General features: G+C 32.6%; 1 protein-coding gene and 1 long non-coding RNA gene across 4 annotated transcripts in view; both read left to right on the plus strand.

Annotated features, from left to right (window-relative positions):
* The first annotated feature begins 2568 nt into the window (after nt 1–2568).
* LOC134258116 (tumor susceptibility gene 101 protein-like) overlaps nt 2569–19171 on the plus strand; it is a 29607-nt gene continuing 13004 nt past the window's right edge. Inside the window, exons 1-6 of one of the 3 annotated variants that reach the window (XM_062740667.1) lie at nt 2569–2669; nt 4141–4225; nt 4420–4485; nt 5328–5491; nt 8086–8233; nt 8603–10093. In XM_062740667.1, the coding sequence (XP_062596651.1) occupies nt 2613–2669; nt 4141–4225; nt 4420–4485; nt 5328–5491; nt 8086–8233; nt 8603–8973 (891 nt within the window). In that variant the 5' untranslated portion in view covers nt 2569–2612 and the 3' untranslated portion in view covers nt 8974–10093. Of the gene's footprint in view, nt 2670–4140; nt 4226–4419; nt 4486–5327; nt 5492–8085; nt 8234–8602; nt 10094–19171 lie in introns of those variants that run through there. The other 2 variants (XM_062740670.1, XM_062740668.1) reach the window with 2 other exon arrangements.
* Nucleotides 15470–18166, plus strand: LOC134258121 (uncharacterized). The gene is made up of 3 exons (XR_009990084.1): nt 15470–15546; nt 17839–17911; nt 18099–18166. It is a non-coding gene; the product is annotated as an uncharacterized LOC134258121 (long non-coding RNA).

Raw genomic sequence — 19171 nt, forward strand, 5'->3', positions numbered from 1 at the left:
TGCATGTGCACTATCATTCCGGAAGCACGTGACATAGCTATGAGTGAACGTCTAAAAATAACATCGGTAATGGCGGCCTCCTCGGAGACAATCCATAGCAATTTCAGTTGCCTGTAAAGAAATACCTCCATGATATGCTAATATAAAAGTGCCAAAAAAATATAAGATAAAATTCAACAAAGAACGCGGCTTAAATCTGAGAAATATGTTTAATTTATGCTTACCATTAACTGTATTTTCTGAATAAAACTAAAAAAAAAAAATTAAGAAATGTACTTGTACCTATATTTACTTATTGATTTATAGTATATGTAGACTTTATTAGGGCCCCGCAAGGATTTGCGGGTGCCCTATAGTAATCACTCTGTCTGTCCGTCTGTCTCTCTTCCGTCCACAAATTTTCTGTTTTTTTCTAATAACTTTTTTTATGGTTGCCCAATCAAGTTCAAATTTGGTATGGTAGTTCAGTAGGCAGAAATACATATTTTGATGCTAAGTTTTGTTCTCAATGTCTTCTGGTTTGGAGCTGGGGTGGTGGGGTAGATTACTTTACTATGCATAAGAATGAATGGGCAACTTTTTTTTTTGGTTGCCCAATCAAGTGCAAATTTGGTATATTAGTTCAGTAGGCAGAAATACACATTTTGATGCTAAGTTTGGTTCTCTATGTCCCCTGGTTTGGAGCTGGGGTGGTGGGGTAGATTCCTTAACTTTAGAATGCATTGGCAAAGAGAGATAACTGCTGAAGATGTTCCCATTGTGTTATGAATGCTGGCTATGAGTCCCTTGGGATTAATTAGGTTTCCTCCTGAAGAAAATCCAGAGCATTATCTTTATCTGTCACATTGAGATGAATTACCACCTCTGTCTGCAAATGAAGTTTGTTTTGAAGTTAAGTCAATTTGGAATGCTATGAACACTGTGAAATGTGGATTTAGGTATAAATTTTTATAATTTATTTTTGTTTAATAGTTATGATTTCATTGAATTCTAAAAACAAGAAATAGATTAAAGAAGATTTTTTGAATTACTTTTTTTACTTTATGTTAATTAATTTTTAAGGTAGTTTTATAAAAACCCCATTCTATCATTAATACTGAAAAAAGTTCTTATTGTAACTTTAGAAGAAAATGATGAGAGAGGTACAATTAATCCTTTGGGATCAATTATCTAGCATGCTGCAGAAAATTTAGTAGGCTTTTCTTTATCTTTAAGATTAATGAAAATCTTTGTTTGCAACTGCTGTTTGTTTGAAGTTAAGGTCAAGCCTTCATGATATTTGCATTCATTGAAGGCTGGCATTCTATATAACACAAGCTTCATAATTGTTTAATACATTCAATGTTAAATTGTTCTTTACTGCCTAATGTAAATACAAGGATATTATTTTCAGGTTTTTGAATATTCAGGAATTTTTAAGAATACAGTTTTAAGAATACAGTTGCTGTTGCTTATTCTTCGTACATTTTTTAATCATTCCGTAAGCTGCACCGTTTTAATTCTACCTCATGGCGGGGCCCTTGCTGACTGGTCAGTTTTCTAGTTGTATAAAGTCATTCCTTGGTTCTATTAGGTGTTGGTTGTTGACGAGGAAATGGGGGGGGGGGCAGAGTGATTGATTAGAATGAAGATGAAACGAGTTCATATGTTTAAATTATTTCTAATCAAAACAAAATACTTGTTTTTTGCAAAATAGTTTTAAATCAAGATGTTTGTCAATGCTTACTTACCTTTGTTTTAGTGCAGAAAGGTCAATATTTATGACAGAAGAGTACGAAAATAAAAGAAAACGTCAAATTTTTCGTTTATTTTATCATAAAGGTATAGTTTTTTCTTTGTTAAAATAAAGAGAGGAATCCTTTCTTTCAAAAAATATGAATTACAACATTTTCACACAAAGACTTTTTAAGATATTACCTGTTATGCATGTCGGAATTGTAAAAAATAAGACACGAAAAACGGGATGTTACTTACATTGTGCTCCTTCATAATTTTTCATGCGAGATGAATTACAATGGATTTGCCTTCATTTTAAAGATTCAGGTCATATAAATTAAATACCTGTTGATTTTGAATGTTATTTGACATTTTTGGTACTTTTTAGAGCATATTTGGAGTAGAACAATAATGTCTGAAAATAGTCTATTTTTAGCATTTCACACTGTTTTTGCACGTGCTCTTGTGTAAAAATAAGCATATAAAGGTATTGTTTTTTTAATACCTAAAAATTAAGAGCAAGTGGTTAGGAAGGAAATGTCTCGAAAATTTCACACAAAGACTTTTCTCCCCCTTAAATAAAAAAAAAATCTTCTTACTTTTGGTCAATAAAATTTTTTTCAGGAGGGTGGTATTTCAGTGAGGCGGGAGGCAATTCCAAACAAACTATTGTTTTATTTTGGCCCAGACGACAGGGATAACAACAATATACAGGTACCCTTACTTTCTTAAGAAAGTGTGGGTTTAATCATTGTATTCTGCAATCCATGTTAAATTTTATTATCTGTCTTTAAATTTAACTACACTGACAGACATAGATATACCAGGTATTTTTATCACATGATCTGGCAACAGGTTAACGTCTAGAATGACGACAAGGAAGTTCATTGTTATATATGAGAATTAAAGAGATGGCAGGTGTTGATCAGGTTTTGAAGCAGGCATTGAGAAAGGTAGGGTGTAGATCTATTCGAGTATAAACTAGACAAAATTGCTAACGCACCACCTATGAGAATTAATAATTTACTTTAAATTTAAAAACCTTTTAAGGATGTACTTGATATATAAATAATTATGTTACTTGAATACAAAATAAGGCATATTTATGTTCAACCTTATAAGTAAGTGCAATGTTTACTGAAGTGTGACCAATTCAAAGAAAAATTGTGTCTTTTCCATTTTCAAAGAAAAAAAAATGCATTTCTGTGTTTGTGTGTGTGTGTATGTGTGTATTCTTTACATTTATACAAATTAAACTCAGAAAACAATTAACACCGTATGCAGCGTTTGACGCTAGAAGAGAGTGCTAAAGCAGAAAGTATGGCGTCTGCAGGGTGTTCATTTAGAGAATCTGTTAAAAAAATGAAAACAGTAAAAAGCTTGGCAAAATGGTGCACAGTGCACAGCTTGAAATTAGCGGACAAGAAAGTCATTCAAGGGTCTTTTTCATGATACCAAGATCTTTTTCAATCCCACTGTTTTGGAAATAATGGCATATTTTATACATTACTACCGATCCGGCAAATGTACAAATTACTGATAAGAATTAACAAGTAGTGAGTTAGCAATTTCGTGTAGTCTATTTTCTGATGAAAATTAATGTGTCTGTGAACTACTGATATAGAAGGTGGTGAACAGTGTTGGCGACTGTAAATGTGATCCCATTCCTCTAACTAACCACACCTTTACTAGATCAATCAACTTTATGACTCAGAGCAAACGGGAAATAGTTCCGAATACCTATCTTATTTCCATTTTCCCTATATATTTTGAGGTTTGTTCACCACTCAAAAGTCGAAACCTCACAGAGAATTTTGTCTGGACTAAACAGTTTTGATAAAAGCCTCAAATGTAAAAAATATAAGATGGAGGAAAATGTTGACAGGAATCAGACTGGAATCAGGTACTTCTCACTTACAATTGCAAGAAGTCTGAAACCAAATGCTCTGTAACCACAACAGCTCTGTAACAATTGAGGTACTTGGCAGCTGCTCTACTCATTGTTGTGTCCTGGGCAGTAAATTTTCTCTGTTGTTATCTAGGAAAGAGTTGTTAACCCTATTCTCAACCCCAAAGCCTTAACATTAAATGGATCATATATTTTTTTCTTGTTTGTAACCATTGATCTGTCTGACAAATGTGGACCTATCAGGAGCATACTGTATATGTTTTCTGTGTCATGACTAAGAGACTCAAGTCTTTCGCCACATCAAAGTATTATGATCTCGAAAATGTGTTCTACTGCATGATATAGTAAACTTATGCTCTCCAATGAAGAGCTGTTCAGGTGTTTCAGATGTTTCTACTACTGACAAATATATCCAATCTCTGGACCGAGAAAAATTATATTTTGAAATTGTACTAAAGAAATTATTTAGGTAACATAGATTGCAATGCATAGTTTAATACTGATCTTTTAAACAGTACAAGCATGCAGACATTGCGAAGACAGACGTAACTAATGCAATGTGTCACTTTAAAGATCTCTGCCCATCGTATGACTGTTTTAGTGAGTCAAAGTTCTATTCCATATTTCAAAAGACTTGTTTACAGTTATATTAAAGATTTGAAATTTATTTTTGTGACGGTTTGATACAGCATCATGTATGAAATAAAGTAAACAGTTTTCTACAGATAGTTGAGTTTCATTTCTATGTTTAATTAAGTTGATTATAATTTTGATTTTCATTAATTAATTCACAGCTTTCAATGATGGCACAAGAAAAGACCTGCTCAATTTGGATGGAACGATTCCTGTCCAGTACAAAGGTAAATGTTAACCCTAACTTGTCTGTGAGTATAGTATAACTATTGTTAAGGTTTCGTCAAAGGTCAACATGTCTAAAAATTTATTTTTGCAATAGCTCCAAAATTATGTCTGGTATATAAAGTCAAAACGTTTACAGTATATAAATATATCATTGAGTATTAGACAGAAAGTATTACTTGGTAACAAATATTTTAAAAAAGATTTTTTTTGAAGAAAAATTGTATCAGAAAATGTGCATATTTAAAAAAAAATGCGCCTGCTTTATTCTGTCGATCCTTTTTGTGAAAATCATTATTGCAGAAATAATATATGTTTATCATTGAAGGGCAAGTTGGACGTGAATGGTCTCTGAAAGGCTGTTATTGAAAGCATGAAATGTATAAAGACAAGACCCCTTTAGAACACGCCATTTGCAATGTACTTTCACTTTCAAGTCTTAACATTTGGACAAAATAAACAGGGAAAACAACTTTCCAGTGACGATATAAGTCCAACTTGCCCTTCATTGATAAACATATTTGTTTCTGCAATAATGGTTTTCACTAAGGGCATGGAATTAATTAGGTATATTTTTTGAAAATATATGCATTTTTACGAATAATTTTTCTCAATAACTATTTTTTCCAAGTATTTTTTTATCAAGTGATACTTTTCATCTGTTAATCAATGAAAAATTGATAAACTGTAAAAAGTTTAACTTTATACCTTATATAGTTTTGGGGCTATTGTAAAAATAAATTTTTGAACATGTTGACCTTTGACGAAACCTTAACAATATTTTATGAGGTTTACAGGGGATGACTTTTAAAATGTTGTTTATACATGAAGATTCCATTTTTAGGTAGGGTATACAACATTCCTATCGTGATCTGGATTCTGGACAAATATCCTTATTATCCACCCATAGTGTTTGTGAATCCCAACAGCATGATGCGTATAAAACCTGGACGTAATGTCGACCCAAATGGAAAAGTGGATCTACCATATCTTCATAACTGGAGATATGTGAGTCGTATGAAATTTATCTATGCCAGGACAATAAGAAATACCCAAATAAAAAGTGTAATCTTTTTCTAAATCTAAGAGATAAATTAAGCTTTGTCTTCCTTGTTGCAAAGACAATGGTAGACTTCAAACATATTAAGGCCAGTCGTAAGGTATTCAATGTTTAATGGCCATATTTTTACCTAATGAATTAATGATCGGATATTTTTTAATCATGGTAGCATTTTGAAGATATCATCAAATAAAAATGCGCAACCAAAGGCATTTACAAAATTCTGATTATTGCCCATTAAATACACCTTGAATTTTAAATTGAAGTCTATGGGCAGCACATGATTTTATAAGATATTGTAAAAAGTAATATGAATTTCAAACAAATCTCTTTGTAAAAATATGCATGAACTGCATAAAAATAAATTATTTACCGCATTTTGAGAGATCAAAAATGTTCTTCTTGTCATCAAGGGCAGATAATTCTTCAAAATCATTTAATGTGCAAAATGACTGTCTCCTTACATGGTATCAGTCTTGTGAATTTGGTTTATTTTATTTTTATCGTTATCTACCAATGCGTTTTAGTTTAAAATCATCTTAAAAGCGTTCAAAATCTCTTAAGCTATTACAAGTTTAGATTAAGAATGAATTGCTAATCGGTTAACCGCAAAACGTTCCGACCGATTAACCGGTTAGTCGTATCAAGATATTTTGACAATTTTTTTCATTTCATTTCATTTCTTTTCAAGAAGGTTAAAAAAAACTTTAGAAGTTAAATTCTGTTTATTTTTATCGGGGATCTTTGTTGTATATAAAATTATATTTTATTTCAATTTCCATAGACGAGAAAATTAAAGAAAACCATGAATCTTGCTTCAGAAATCAGTCGGGGATGATTTTTCAACGCAGATGTGAAAGAAGTTAATTCTGCATTGTCACCATAATCAAAACTATTAATTACAGTTTACAACGTTCTTTCTAATAATTTGATTTACCGGATAACGGCAAAATATAGACATACCATAATTAAAAGTGCTTAACGGTGATATTAATAATATCATTAAAAAATCACAGTACTATCCGGGTAATCGCATAATGTTTTAAAAGAGTAATCAACACTTTATGAATTGACTAATTACCCCTGCGATCTCATCCTGGAGAGCTATAATTATCTCCACAAGTTCTTAATAATAAGATGTGTAAAACACTCAATAAACATCTACGCAATGGTTTCCTTTCTAAAAATAAAAAGAAGTAGAATAAGGAATTTTAAGGAAATTGTGTTTAAATTTTCATAAAATTTTATTTTTTTTCGACTAACCGACTACGGATTTTCTAACCGATTAGCATCGTTCCGACCGATTAATCGATTAACCAGTTAAGAATTGCCATCCCTAGCTTAGATATTACAAAATAAGTAGATATATTAAATACATACAACCACAAACAAGTTCGCAGTACAGTTAAGGTGCGCAATGGAAATATCGACTAAATTTTGTATTTAAAAATGTATTCGTAATCGGGATGGTGATTATTTTTAGTACATTATTTATATCGGATAGTTGTAATTGTGATTAATAACTACATATCGAGGACGATCATATTTTATATTTAGACTAGTCACGTGATGCGGCAGTCACGCGATTTTAGCACATTGACTTGAAGAATTGATGTTACATATAAATATCACTAGTGCAAGGGCATAATCAAGTTCAATTTCCAAATTAAGTATAAATATATATTAAACTCGATCCTGTCTAAATTCTGCAATTTCATTCTTTAAATTATACTTGTATGACCAAATGCTATATTTTGTGCTGGTCAGCGGCATGGAATATTGAAATAATTAAATTGTTTTTCAGATTTCATCAGGATCGCAGCACTTTTCAGATACTTTAATAGTTCTTTAGTTAACATGTAAAAGCTTATTGTGATCCATAGAGTGTATGCCCTTGCACTAGATTGATTTATTTAGACCCCCACATTACCCCCCGATGTACTTGCACACAAATATACGGCAGTGTCAATTAAATACGTAATGTACAGAAAAATTAAAATAAAATAGTGAAGAAGACATTAAATTCAAGTTATTGGCCCATAGAATATCTGTAAATGATATTTTATTTAATTAGATAATATATTTTTTGTTGAGAAAATATTACTTGATCTGTCTCTCACTGCAAACAATCTACGTCACGTTGTAAGAAATGACGTCATATTGACAAGTGTATTGCGATCAGTGACTTGTTTATAACTTGTTATGTGGGATTTAACTAACGAAAAAACAACACGCTGTAGTTAGTTTTTATGTAGTTTTATGATTTCTTACTGGTTAAATTAGCAGATAAACTCATTTTGTGTTATTTTAAAGAAATGTTGTATGGCGTATAATGTGTATGATGTCATAGTAAAGTTTTCCCGTACAAATTAGGCTCCGCCTCCTTTTTGTAACCTTAACTGTGCTGCGTTGAATCTTTTTGTGGTTGTACAGGATGGTATAGACTAAGGGAGACCTATGCTTATCCTTGTCTCTTTGGGTCGGTAAGCTTGAGATATCTGCTGAGGTCACCAGAGTTTGAGATTGATAACATTTTTTCCAGCCCCAGTCGGAACTGCTAATACTGGTCCAGATTCTGGTTCTTGTGTTTGGAGAAGAACCCCCAGTGTTTTCCAAAGCTGTTCCTAAAGCACAACCCCAATCCCCTTACCCCGGGGCCGGTCAATTTCAGACGCCTTACCCAATGCAAGGTTAATAAGATAGACAATAATTATAAGAATGAAGAAATTAAATATGGCACTATTTTATATAAGTTCGAAGAATATCCTAATGGTTGTTAAACTAGTATATTAAATCATTACCCGGTAATTGAAGTGCTTAATATGGAGTAATCTTTGCTCATATAATTTTTTTTTCTAAGTTTTGATGTACTTGTTTTTATGTTCTATTCTATCATTATTTAATACAATTCATACACTAAACTTCTGCATGAATTTATTTTTCAAAGTAAAATTTTAGATTATATTACTTAATTAGCTACAGAACTGTACTCGTATTATGGTGTCATTGAAAGTTTCTATAATCATATGATTTTAGTCTCCTTTAAATTTTAATTACAGGGTCAACTGATCATTTAACCCAAACTCCAGTAAAGGAACCTCTTTTCAGTGCCCAAGACATCTTACTCTGTGACTTGTGTCAAACAGATGCATTACAGAGTTATTGTGAACTTTGTAATGTAAACCTCTGTATAAACTGTGTTGGAAAACATCTGTCTGATTCGTCTAAAAGACATAACGTTGTACCATACAGACACAAAACCTCTACACCTCACTACCCAAAATGTTCAAATCACAAGCACAAAAATTGTGAACTTTACTGTGAGAAATGTAAAATTCCCGTCTGTACTTCCTGCCTCTCCTCTCGAAAACACAAAGGACATAATTTATCTGATGCGTTGCAGAAACTCAGCTCAACTCAAAAAAAGTAAACTTGCGAACATACTACAACTGTCACCAAATATGGATAGGTGTGGCATAGAGAAATTGACATCATTGTCAATTACAAACAGGACTCCAATGATATTTCTCAAACCCACAAATCCAGGAATGCTTAATTCAGAAGTTTACCTCCATATGTTAAGGTTCTCTCATAATCAGATCAACAATGAACAGTTCCATGGAGATTGAATACTGTTCGTTATCTCAATATCCTTCTTCCATAAAGTGATCAGACCCAAAGGGTTCATACCTTACCATGTAAAGTTAAGGTATTCAATGTATAACGACCATATTTTGTACCTTATAAATGAATGGTCCGATATTCCTAATCATGGTAACATTTTGAAGATGTTATCAAATAAATACGCTCCATCAAAGGATTTTTACAAAATTTTGATTATTCTTATCTCCAATTAATTGCACCTTGAATTTTACATTGAAGTCTATGGGCAACGCAGGTTTTTATAAGATATTGTAAAAAGTAATTTGAATTTCAAAGAAATCTCTTGGTGAAAATATACATAAACTCTCTTTAATCAAATATTAAATAAAATGAATTATTTACCGCACAAATTTTGAGAAATCAAAAATTTTCTTCTTTTGCTCAAGGACAGATAACTCTTCAAAAACTTTTAATGTGCAAAATGACGGTCTCCTTACAGGTTATCAGTCTTGTGAATTTGGTTCATGTCACTTTAATCGTTATCTAGCAATGCATTTTTAATTAGTTTAAAAGTATTTAAAATCGTTCAAAAGCCCTTCATTATACATCGAATACCTTAAGGAAATCCAATACATGTTAACAATGTGTAAACATAAACTGTTCGTAACTGTGAAAATCTCTTTGTGGCTAAGTGAAAAAGAATTGTGAAGATATTCCACTACTTGTATAAATTAAAGCACTGATGTATGAAAAAGGTTTTAATTCTTGTAAATTAATGCTGTATCATTGTTAACAAGAGTCAAAACTGCAGTCTTGTATGATGAGTCAAAATGAATCTTTATTTTTTAGTCTGGTGTGGTTATAATATGTATAATCGGAATCATTTCATAAAAATAACTGTACTCTTGTATATAAATACAATAAAGATATATTATATCATATCAGAATATCATATATCCTTATTATATATAAGTACGATAGGGATATACCGGTATGCATATTCTGTGGTAATAATTAGTTGTACATCTAAATGAGAAAGAGTGTCAGGTTTTATTGTTATTTGTTTACGCTGTGATACACGTAACTCTTAAAAGTTAGTTGATTTCTTGATCATTCTACCATGACGTAATTTTTTGCCAGTTGATAGGACATGAGCTAATTATAAAGGGGGCTTAGTATGTATGTAAATGGCTCTCTTTGTACGTATTTGATGTCAATGGGCGGGGACTATTGAAATTTAAATCAGTCTATTAGTCAACATTTTGTTTACTATAAAATCTTATAGACATTTATGGAAATACATGTATAAGGAATCTCTGTCTAATCAGTAGAGTTAAACTGGGACATCAATGATACTAGTAGTTGGAAATGTGGGCTTCGCTCGTTATGTTATTAAATTATCCCAGATTTCAAACTATCTTTTATGCCCTGGCATACTTTATTAACTACACACTGTATTGTACTACTCTTTCATGTATATTTTTTTTTACAATTTACTTTTCTACATAATTATATTCAAGTACATATTATATTAATAAACTCTTTGCTCATTTTCTTTTCTTTACAATATAATCATATATTATTTTTCAATTTTGTTTTCAAAGTAACTTTAAGGCTTAAGTGTGTGTGTGTGTTTGACTTTCTGTCATCCTTTGTTCGTCGTCTCTCTGTATAGCTGTCTGTCTGTCCGTCCATCTGTAAACTTTTCACATTTTCATTTTTTTCTTTAGAACTAACTGGAAAAATGTAACCAAAGGTGAAAAAAACATCTTTGACAAAAGGGAATTTAATTTCTTAATTGAGGGTCCAAATCGTCTTATATTGGGGAATACTGTGGTTTCATCAATATATAAATGTTCGCTGAAATAAGAAATTTGTTATTCATTTGTATAGGCAATGCTTTTGTCCATGAAATTATACGTTTCCTCGAAAACGTCTGTTTCAAAAAATCCAAGAAAATTGATGCCATCGAAAATTAATGAAACCACAGTAAACAAGAAAACACAAAGATAGGGTCAGGTCATCAAAAAATCTTCCGAAGAACCACTGGGCCAAAGAAGCTAAAACTTATTTTGAAGCTTCCTGGGGAAACGTAAATTCTACATTTTTAAAATCATGACCCAAAGGGGTGGGTTGGGGCCACAATAAGTATTACAAGTGGAAAATCTGGTGAAGCATGGCTGAAGTTACTCAGATGGGCATTGTAATCTATAGGCCTCTTGCTTCTTGTTATTAAACTTTTTAATTTCGAATGCACACATGTTACTCTTACATTGATAATTTATTTTTAAATAATAACTGTAAATACAGAGAAAAAAATACTTTTTAGATATAAGCAGTATCCACATAGCCTGTGTCCCCTAATGTTAGTAAGGTACGAGGGTTCTTATGGTTAGCAGGGTACTATAGGCGTTTTATACCAAATTTTAGCACTGTTGCTTTTCCTATGACCAGGTTGACACAGAAAAACAGAAAGTTTATATGGGACGAATCGTGTCAAAGTTCTTTTGAAGAAAGGAAGAAACTTTTTGTTTCTGCACCGGTATTATTATACCCCACTTCCAAAGGTCAGTTAATTCTTGACACTGACGCAAGTCTTTCTGGTATTGGAGCACTGCTTTCTCAGATTCAAGATGGTCAAGAGCATGTAATAGCATACGCTAGTAGAACCTTAAATAGTGTCCAACGTCGGTATTGTACGACTCGACAAGAACTACTTTCTGTAGTTATTTTTGTCAAACATTTTCGGCTTTTTCTTTGGGACCGACAATTTTTAGCCAGGACTGACCATGCTTCCTTAGCCTGGCTTAACAATTTTAGGAATCCTGAAGGCATATAGTCGCTAGGTGGATAAATATTCTGGACACAAATGATTTTAAGATTGAACATAGAATGGGGTTTGCAGCATTTAAAGGCTGACATGTACAATCTTTCACGTAAACCTCTGTCAAGACCTGGTACTCGACCAGAATGCCCTGAATGTTTTTCAGAATTAATGTCTGAAAGAAAAGATGCATCCCCAAAGTGACATCCCCTATCGATGAAAATTAAGGTTTTAATGAACCTGTATCGCTATGCCCAGTTCTATCTGAAAATCAAAGTGACATTGATACTCTAACTTCAAACTAGCTAGACACATGGTCTCCAAAAAGTTTGACTGAAATGCAGTTAAGAGATAATGCCATCGCCCCTATTCTAAAAATAAAGATCGAAACTGACGAGAACCCCCCAAGGTTTTCAAGGGTACTCTGACGAAACTCTGAAACAAAACACCTATGGAACAAGTGGGACCTACTATTATTGAAAAACAATGTATTGTATAAAACAAATAATGATGAAATTCAACTAGTTGCGCCCCGTGAAATAAGTGATTTCATTTTTGGCCGACTCCATTCTGCTAGGATAGGTTTTCATTTTAGCATAGAACGCACTGCCGAGGCAGTGTAACGAAAGTTTTTTGACCAAATCTAATTGAAAATGTTACACATGGTGCAAAGAATGCGATAAATGTGCTTAAAGGAAACCTGGTTTAGGGAAATCTCCTCTTAAAATTTCTGAAATAACCAAACCATTAGATCGAATTGGCATTTATATCTTGGGTTTCCTGCCTATTACTCAAAATGGCAACGAGTACATAATGGTTGTCTGTGATTATTTTTCAAAGTGGGCGAAATCATATGCAATACAATATCACACTGCATTAACTGTATAGCAGACAAATAAATGAGAATTCATTTCTAGGTTAGGTGTTCCAAAACAAACCCACACTGACCAAGGTCGAGAGATTGAATCCATATTATTTTCAAATTTATGTTCAAAATTAGAAATAGATTAGACTAGAACAACGCCATACAGACCTCAGTCTGGCGGTCTTGTCGAGAGATTTAACCGTACTCTTCAACAAATGTTATCAGCCTTTGTAAGCGAAAACAAAAGCGACTGGTACGACCATATACCGTATTTAACTATGACTTATAGAGCCACCATTCAGGAAAGTACCAACTGCACCCCCACTCTCCTCATGTTTGGACATAAACTTAGTTGTCCCATTGATATTATTGCTGGAATTCCTCCAGATCAAAACGACTTCTGCCCTTCTGAATACATCGAATGGTTACAAAATTCTATGAGAGATACGTTTGTATTTGCGTATGAGCACTTATGCAAGGTGGCAAATCGACAGAAAAATTATTGTGACGTAGGTTTGAAACCCGGATCTTTAAAGAAAAATTACTGGGTTTGGAGATGGTACCCACCTAAAGCGAAATAAATTAGGCTTAGGATGGACGGGTCCCTATTTAATTGTTAATAAAATTTCATCTCTCCTATATAAAATTCCGGAAAATGAAAACTCTCCCAAAATAACTGTTCATGTGGACCATTTAAAACCTTACGGAGGAAACCATCTCGCAATTGGTTTCCTGAACATGTTTGCTCCACAGAAGCATCTAATGTCAGTACAGAAAATATTCCTCTATTTCATATCAATTCCGACACTGAGGATTCACCTAATGCCTTTTCACCACAAATGCAAACCTCCAGGTTCGGTAGAAAAATAAGGCAATAACATATTTATTCATCATAATTTTATGTTTGCTTTCTTTTTCTTTTAGGATGGACGTTGTAGAGCTGACTTTTAATGAAAGTGAACTGCAATCTCTGGACGCCGACTTTGTTTACGAGAACGGTATGTTTTGCCCTGTTCCAGATTGTTCTTATACCCTACACTTCAACAACTACTCAAAGTCAAAGAAACATTGGAAGGACATTCATACTTCAATTATAACATTACATAGATGCACTGAATGTGCTAGAGTCTTTAAGAACGGTAAAATCCAATTGCGGAAACATCTATACCAATACCATAGACTAGAGAAAACCAAGGCCGAAGAGCTGTTGATGAAATCCTCCTTTGAAAAACTCAGTGCCAAATATATCAACACTCAAGGAGGTCCGATGCCAGAACCCATCATACACCCGCGGAAGCCATCCACGAAAGAATGTAGACGACAAGCACAAGAAGATAAGAGAAAACATCAAAAGTACGAGCTTGATAACACAGATGGATCTGGATGGAGATGGAAGACCTGAAAGACTTTGAGTAAACATTACAGGACTTTACAGGACTTTTGTGAATATATTACTAAAAGACTTTGTGTATGAAAATTCTTGGTACTTTGTAAGATGATGGACAATATGGATATTAAAATTGATATAAATTATATTTTTGTACATCTCTTTATTTATTGTGTGTATTTATGCATTTATAAATAATTTACATATATTTACAATGTATATCAATTTACAATGCATGTGATTTTCTTAATTTTTGTGTTTAATTGAAAATCATATATGTATACAAAGAAAATTATAATTTTTTTTATAATTCATCTTAAGATAGGGGAATGTAATAATGTTAGCTTAATTTAGGGAATCTAAAGTTTGATCAATTTATTTTCTACCGGTATTTTATTGAACACCTTCTAGAGTCTCCTTTCTTTTGTTATATAAATTCTTTTGTTCCAAACCTTATACAAAGCGTTGCTTTCATTCATTCGAGGCCTCTTCTTTGTTGGTCTAAGGACAAAGTTTCCCCTTTCCCTCTTTTGGCCATTTAAGACGTATCTTATTTATAAATTAATTTTCTATTTTCCCGGACTTAAGTATTTATTTTTGATATTTTGTTTTCTATTATTTGCTATGCTATAATAAATTATAAACCTTCGTTATCTCTCTTTTCATTTTGAAACTTATCACAAACAAACTGAGAGTAAACAATGAACCTGGGTTGATGATTTAATATGAACATTGTTCTTATATAGTACAAAAAATTCATGATATGGCACCTGGAAAAACACTGCAGGGTGTATTTTGTCCCGTTTGGACAGTTCTAGTTAATGCAGTGTCTTCAAAATATTCAATCTTGAGAGGAAGTCAGGCTTAATGTCATATGATTTCTTTTTTGTATGTAGTGGAGTTCAGGCCTCGGGATCATGAAACAAACTAAGACTTATGTCAAATTTTTAATCGCCTATAAAGTATTTATTAATTATTGAATTTATTTCTAAATTTTCACATAACATCACCTCAGTAGTAAATCAATTTTGATTCATGTTTTTCTTGTTTCCGGCACGTGGGATTCAAATCGATAGTAAAATATTAAATATTCAAAAGGGATGACGTAAGCCGACCTTGCGGATTTTATAACAATTTAGAAAGATTCCGGCACGTGGGATTCAAATCGATAGTAAAATATTAAATATTCAAAAGGGATGACGTAAGCCGACCTAGTGGATGACATAACAATCAAGAAAGAAAACAAGGAATTAAATTGTAAAATACGAGATTTAAAGAGATGGCACTTAGTTTTGATCGATTTTTAAGTCAAACATTGAGCAAGGTAAGATTTCAAAAGTATAGATCTATCTGCGATTACCTCAGATCGTTTACTGATAAAAGTTCAGGTATCTGTGAACTAATGAAAAAGCAGCTGGTAAGCAGCGTTGGCGACTGTGAATGTGATCCAGTACGATACCTACTTGTAACCATTCTGTAGCTAGATGAAACAAATTTATGACTGAGCAAACGGGAAATAGTACCAAATATCTATCCCTTCATCCTTACATTCTCTCCCCTCCCCCTTATCTTTGAGGTTCGTCCACCCTGAGCGTCAAAACCTTACAGAAATTCCTCTTGACTACTTTCGATTTTGATTAAGGCGTCAAATTTTATAACAGGAGGAAAATGTTGACCAGAATTTGACTGAAAGTTGATACTTTTCACTATCCATGTAGTCTGAATTCGAAGATACTTTGTAGCTACTGCTGTACAAGACATATGTATTACCAGCTGTTGTATCCAGAGCATCGAATTTTCTCTGTTGTTGTTTTCATTCATATAGACATTGTTCTCTGGGAAGGATTTGTTAGCTCCATACTCAACCACAAAACCAATGAATCTCATTTTGTCTGGTCTCTACTGCGAGGGCTGTTCAATAAATAAATAAATAATGTCCTGAACTGTATGACATACTATACAGATATCATATGACATTAAGCTTGGCTTTTTTGCATTATTGAATCTTTAATGAATTAAAAATTTATGTGACCACTTTTCATCACATAGTTTCATTGTGAGAAGCTGGAAAACAAGGGCTTTTCGAGACACTGCACATAAAATGAATGTTAAAGAATCAGTAAACTATAGAGTGAAATTAAACGCTTCATTTAAGCCGCTGTAAAAATCATTAAGAATCCCAAAGAAATATTCACTGAAATATGTAACATTTACGGCAACCAATGTCTGTTTTATAGACAAATGAGCAGGTGGATTTAAAGTCTTAGGATAAAAAAATTATATAATGGGCATCAATAATGGGTACCGTCCTAATGCCAACAAAAATTATAACAAGTCGAGTATTGTTTGCCAAATTTCAACATATTATCACTGATGATGTATGACTGACAATAATACACATAGAAAATTTGATAGACATCATTTCGGGATTAGTTACCACTGTTTTAAGGAACGTTTGGTAGTTAAAAAGCTTATATATAGTTCTCAAAGGTCCCCCTATGTTTTGAAGAATGAGTGAAAACGACAGCGTGTAAAAATATCTAAACAATTATATTTAAAAAAATCAAAAATTGTAGTTATCCAAGGTTATTGGAAATTCAAACAGATAATGAAACTTGAATCTATTGCTTAAAAACCTGGAAACAAAGTTAACAATAAGATCATGAAGATGTACTTGACAAAATTAGCAAAGGTCTAAGAAGAGCAAAGAATTGCAAGAGCACAAAGACAGAATTTTATATGCAATTTTCTTAAATATAAGTGGTCTTGTTGTGTAAATTCGTATTCAGGGAGGCAATTGAATATCTGGAAGAGTCTAGAAAGCAGAATATTTGCAAAAAAAATGCAGAATCAGAAACCCACGACATTAAATTTCTTCATGACAGCGTCCATACCCGCACGCCATGAAGAGTAAGGAGTTTTTGGGATAAACAGAAAATGAATTTTTTACACATTAACAATATTCGCCATATCTTTCGCCTTTTTACTTGTTTCATTTTCCAAACTTGAAAAGCCCACTTTTCAGAACGAAAACACTAGTCCAGGAAATCATAAGATCTGCCATTTTCCAGTATACTAAGGGTCATACTCAAAAAATGACTTTTAAAACAATCAGAAGTTGGATAAAAATGTTATGGACATGTGTTTTAATTAAAAGAGAATTCTAAATTAAATTATTAAGACTAAATCATTGAAAACGTCTTTTGCTTCTTTCTGAGCACCGATGACTTTATTTATTGAACAGTCCTCGTATTTATCTGTATAGCAATTGTGGACCAACCAAGATCATATGTTTCTGCAAGCATAATTCATTGGGTTATAATTTCAAGAGACACACAATTTGTAATAAGCCTTTCACCACAATAATGTAATGATCCAACAAGGTGTTATACATGTTATACTGAGTTGTAGACATATGTGTTCCCTCTGAGATGCTAGATATTTCTACTTTTGAAAGATAAACCCATTCTTCAATACAATTAATACATACAAGCATTTTCTCAAACATCTACGTGATCTTTGGACCAAGAAAAATTTATATTTTAATATTGTTGAAAAGAAATTCTCTTGTTGTACAGATTTTTAATATATTGTTATTTACGGGTCTTCTTTGCAGTACATAACGAAGAGACATGTGACCAATGCCATAAGTCAGTTTAAAGATCTCCGCCCATTATACAATTTTTTTAGTAAGGCATGTTTTTATTCTTTATGTTAAATGCATATTCAGTTTGGTATGGTATTTTAAACATTTGTAATTTTCTAATTGTTGGACATAAATTTAAAGGAGTCATGCTGTTCTCAATAAATTACCTCCTGCTTTTATTACCTTGTTTTATCATGTTGATGACAATGTTGATATCAATAAATTTGCAGATTTCAATGATGGCAAAAGCAAAGACCTGCTCACTTTGGATGGAGCAATACCTGTCCAATTCAAAGGTTAATCCTTACTTATCAAATAATATGAAATTTTTGGGTTCCTGGGCGATCGATGCATGTGAATTTTGTTAGAAATTCTTATCCTGAAATTTTAATTAAATCCTCATAAACACTAAAACACAAATGCAGGGTTGCTCCTCAGCTCCAGGGCTTGGGATTTCATCAAACTATAATGATGTAGTCTTCCAGTATTCTGGTATTCACCCCAACCCTCAGTTAGACGACCAATCAAAGAACCTTCTCTTACGTCCCCTGCTATTTCAATTCTTAGGGACAACCCAGCAAATAAATTGATCACAGTAGAAGTATTTAGACAATATACCAATAACATTACATCCAAACAAACCAGTATAATATGTTAACCACAAACATTTTACCTAGTTAAAAATGATAATTCCAAGATACATGTACTACTGCATAGGTACATACATCTAGGTATTATGTTAACAAAAGCATACCTGTCCATAGAAACCAAAAGGTATGATAATATAAACACTGTGTGATAACTATGTCAGTCAAAAATATACGGTTATTATTTAATGAAACTCATTACATTTATACAGTATGTTAACAGGTAGTAGTTTTTCAATCTGAGCATGTTTTAGAATGGAGACATACTACATGTAACTCTGAACATGCGCAGCTGGCTGGCTCTATAACTGGAACATTATTATGCAAACCGAAATTATTTAGATCTACTCTCAGCAAAATTATGACCCTTTTATGTGGTTTATATGGGATGGCTTGTTTTTGTTTTTAGGTAGTGTGTGCAAGATCCCCTACTAATGTTGTTTAATGTTATTGAGATGATTTTGATTTTTTTAGGTAGTGTATATAACATTCCGATTATAATTTGGATTCTGGATACTCATCCGTTCAATCCACCAATGGTGTTTGTGAAGCCAAGCAACACAATGCAGATAAAACCTGGAAGAAATGTCGACTCTAATGGGAAAGTGGATATACCATATCTACGTGATTGGAGATATGTGAGTTTTATGAAATTC

Source organism: Saccostrea cucullata, unplaced genomic scaffold (assembly GCF_032062105.1).
Source record: "Saccostrea cucullata isolate Sc308-1 unplaced genomic scaffold, CSIRO_AGI_Scuc_v1 ctg5039, whole genome shotgun sequence".
Taxonomy (NCBI): domain Eukaryota; kingdom Metazoa; phylum Mollusca; class Bivalvia; order Ostreida; family Ostreidae; genus Saccostrea; species Saccostrea cuccullata.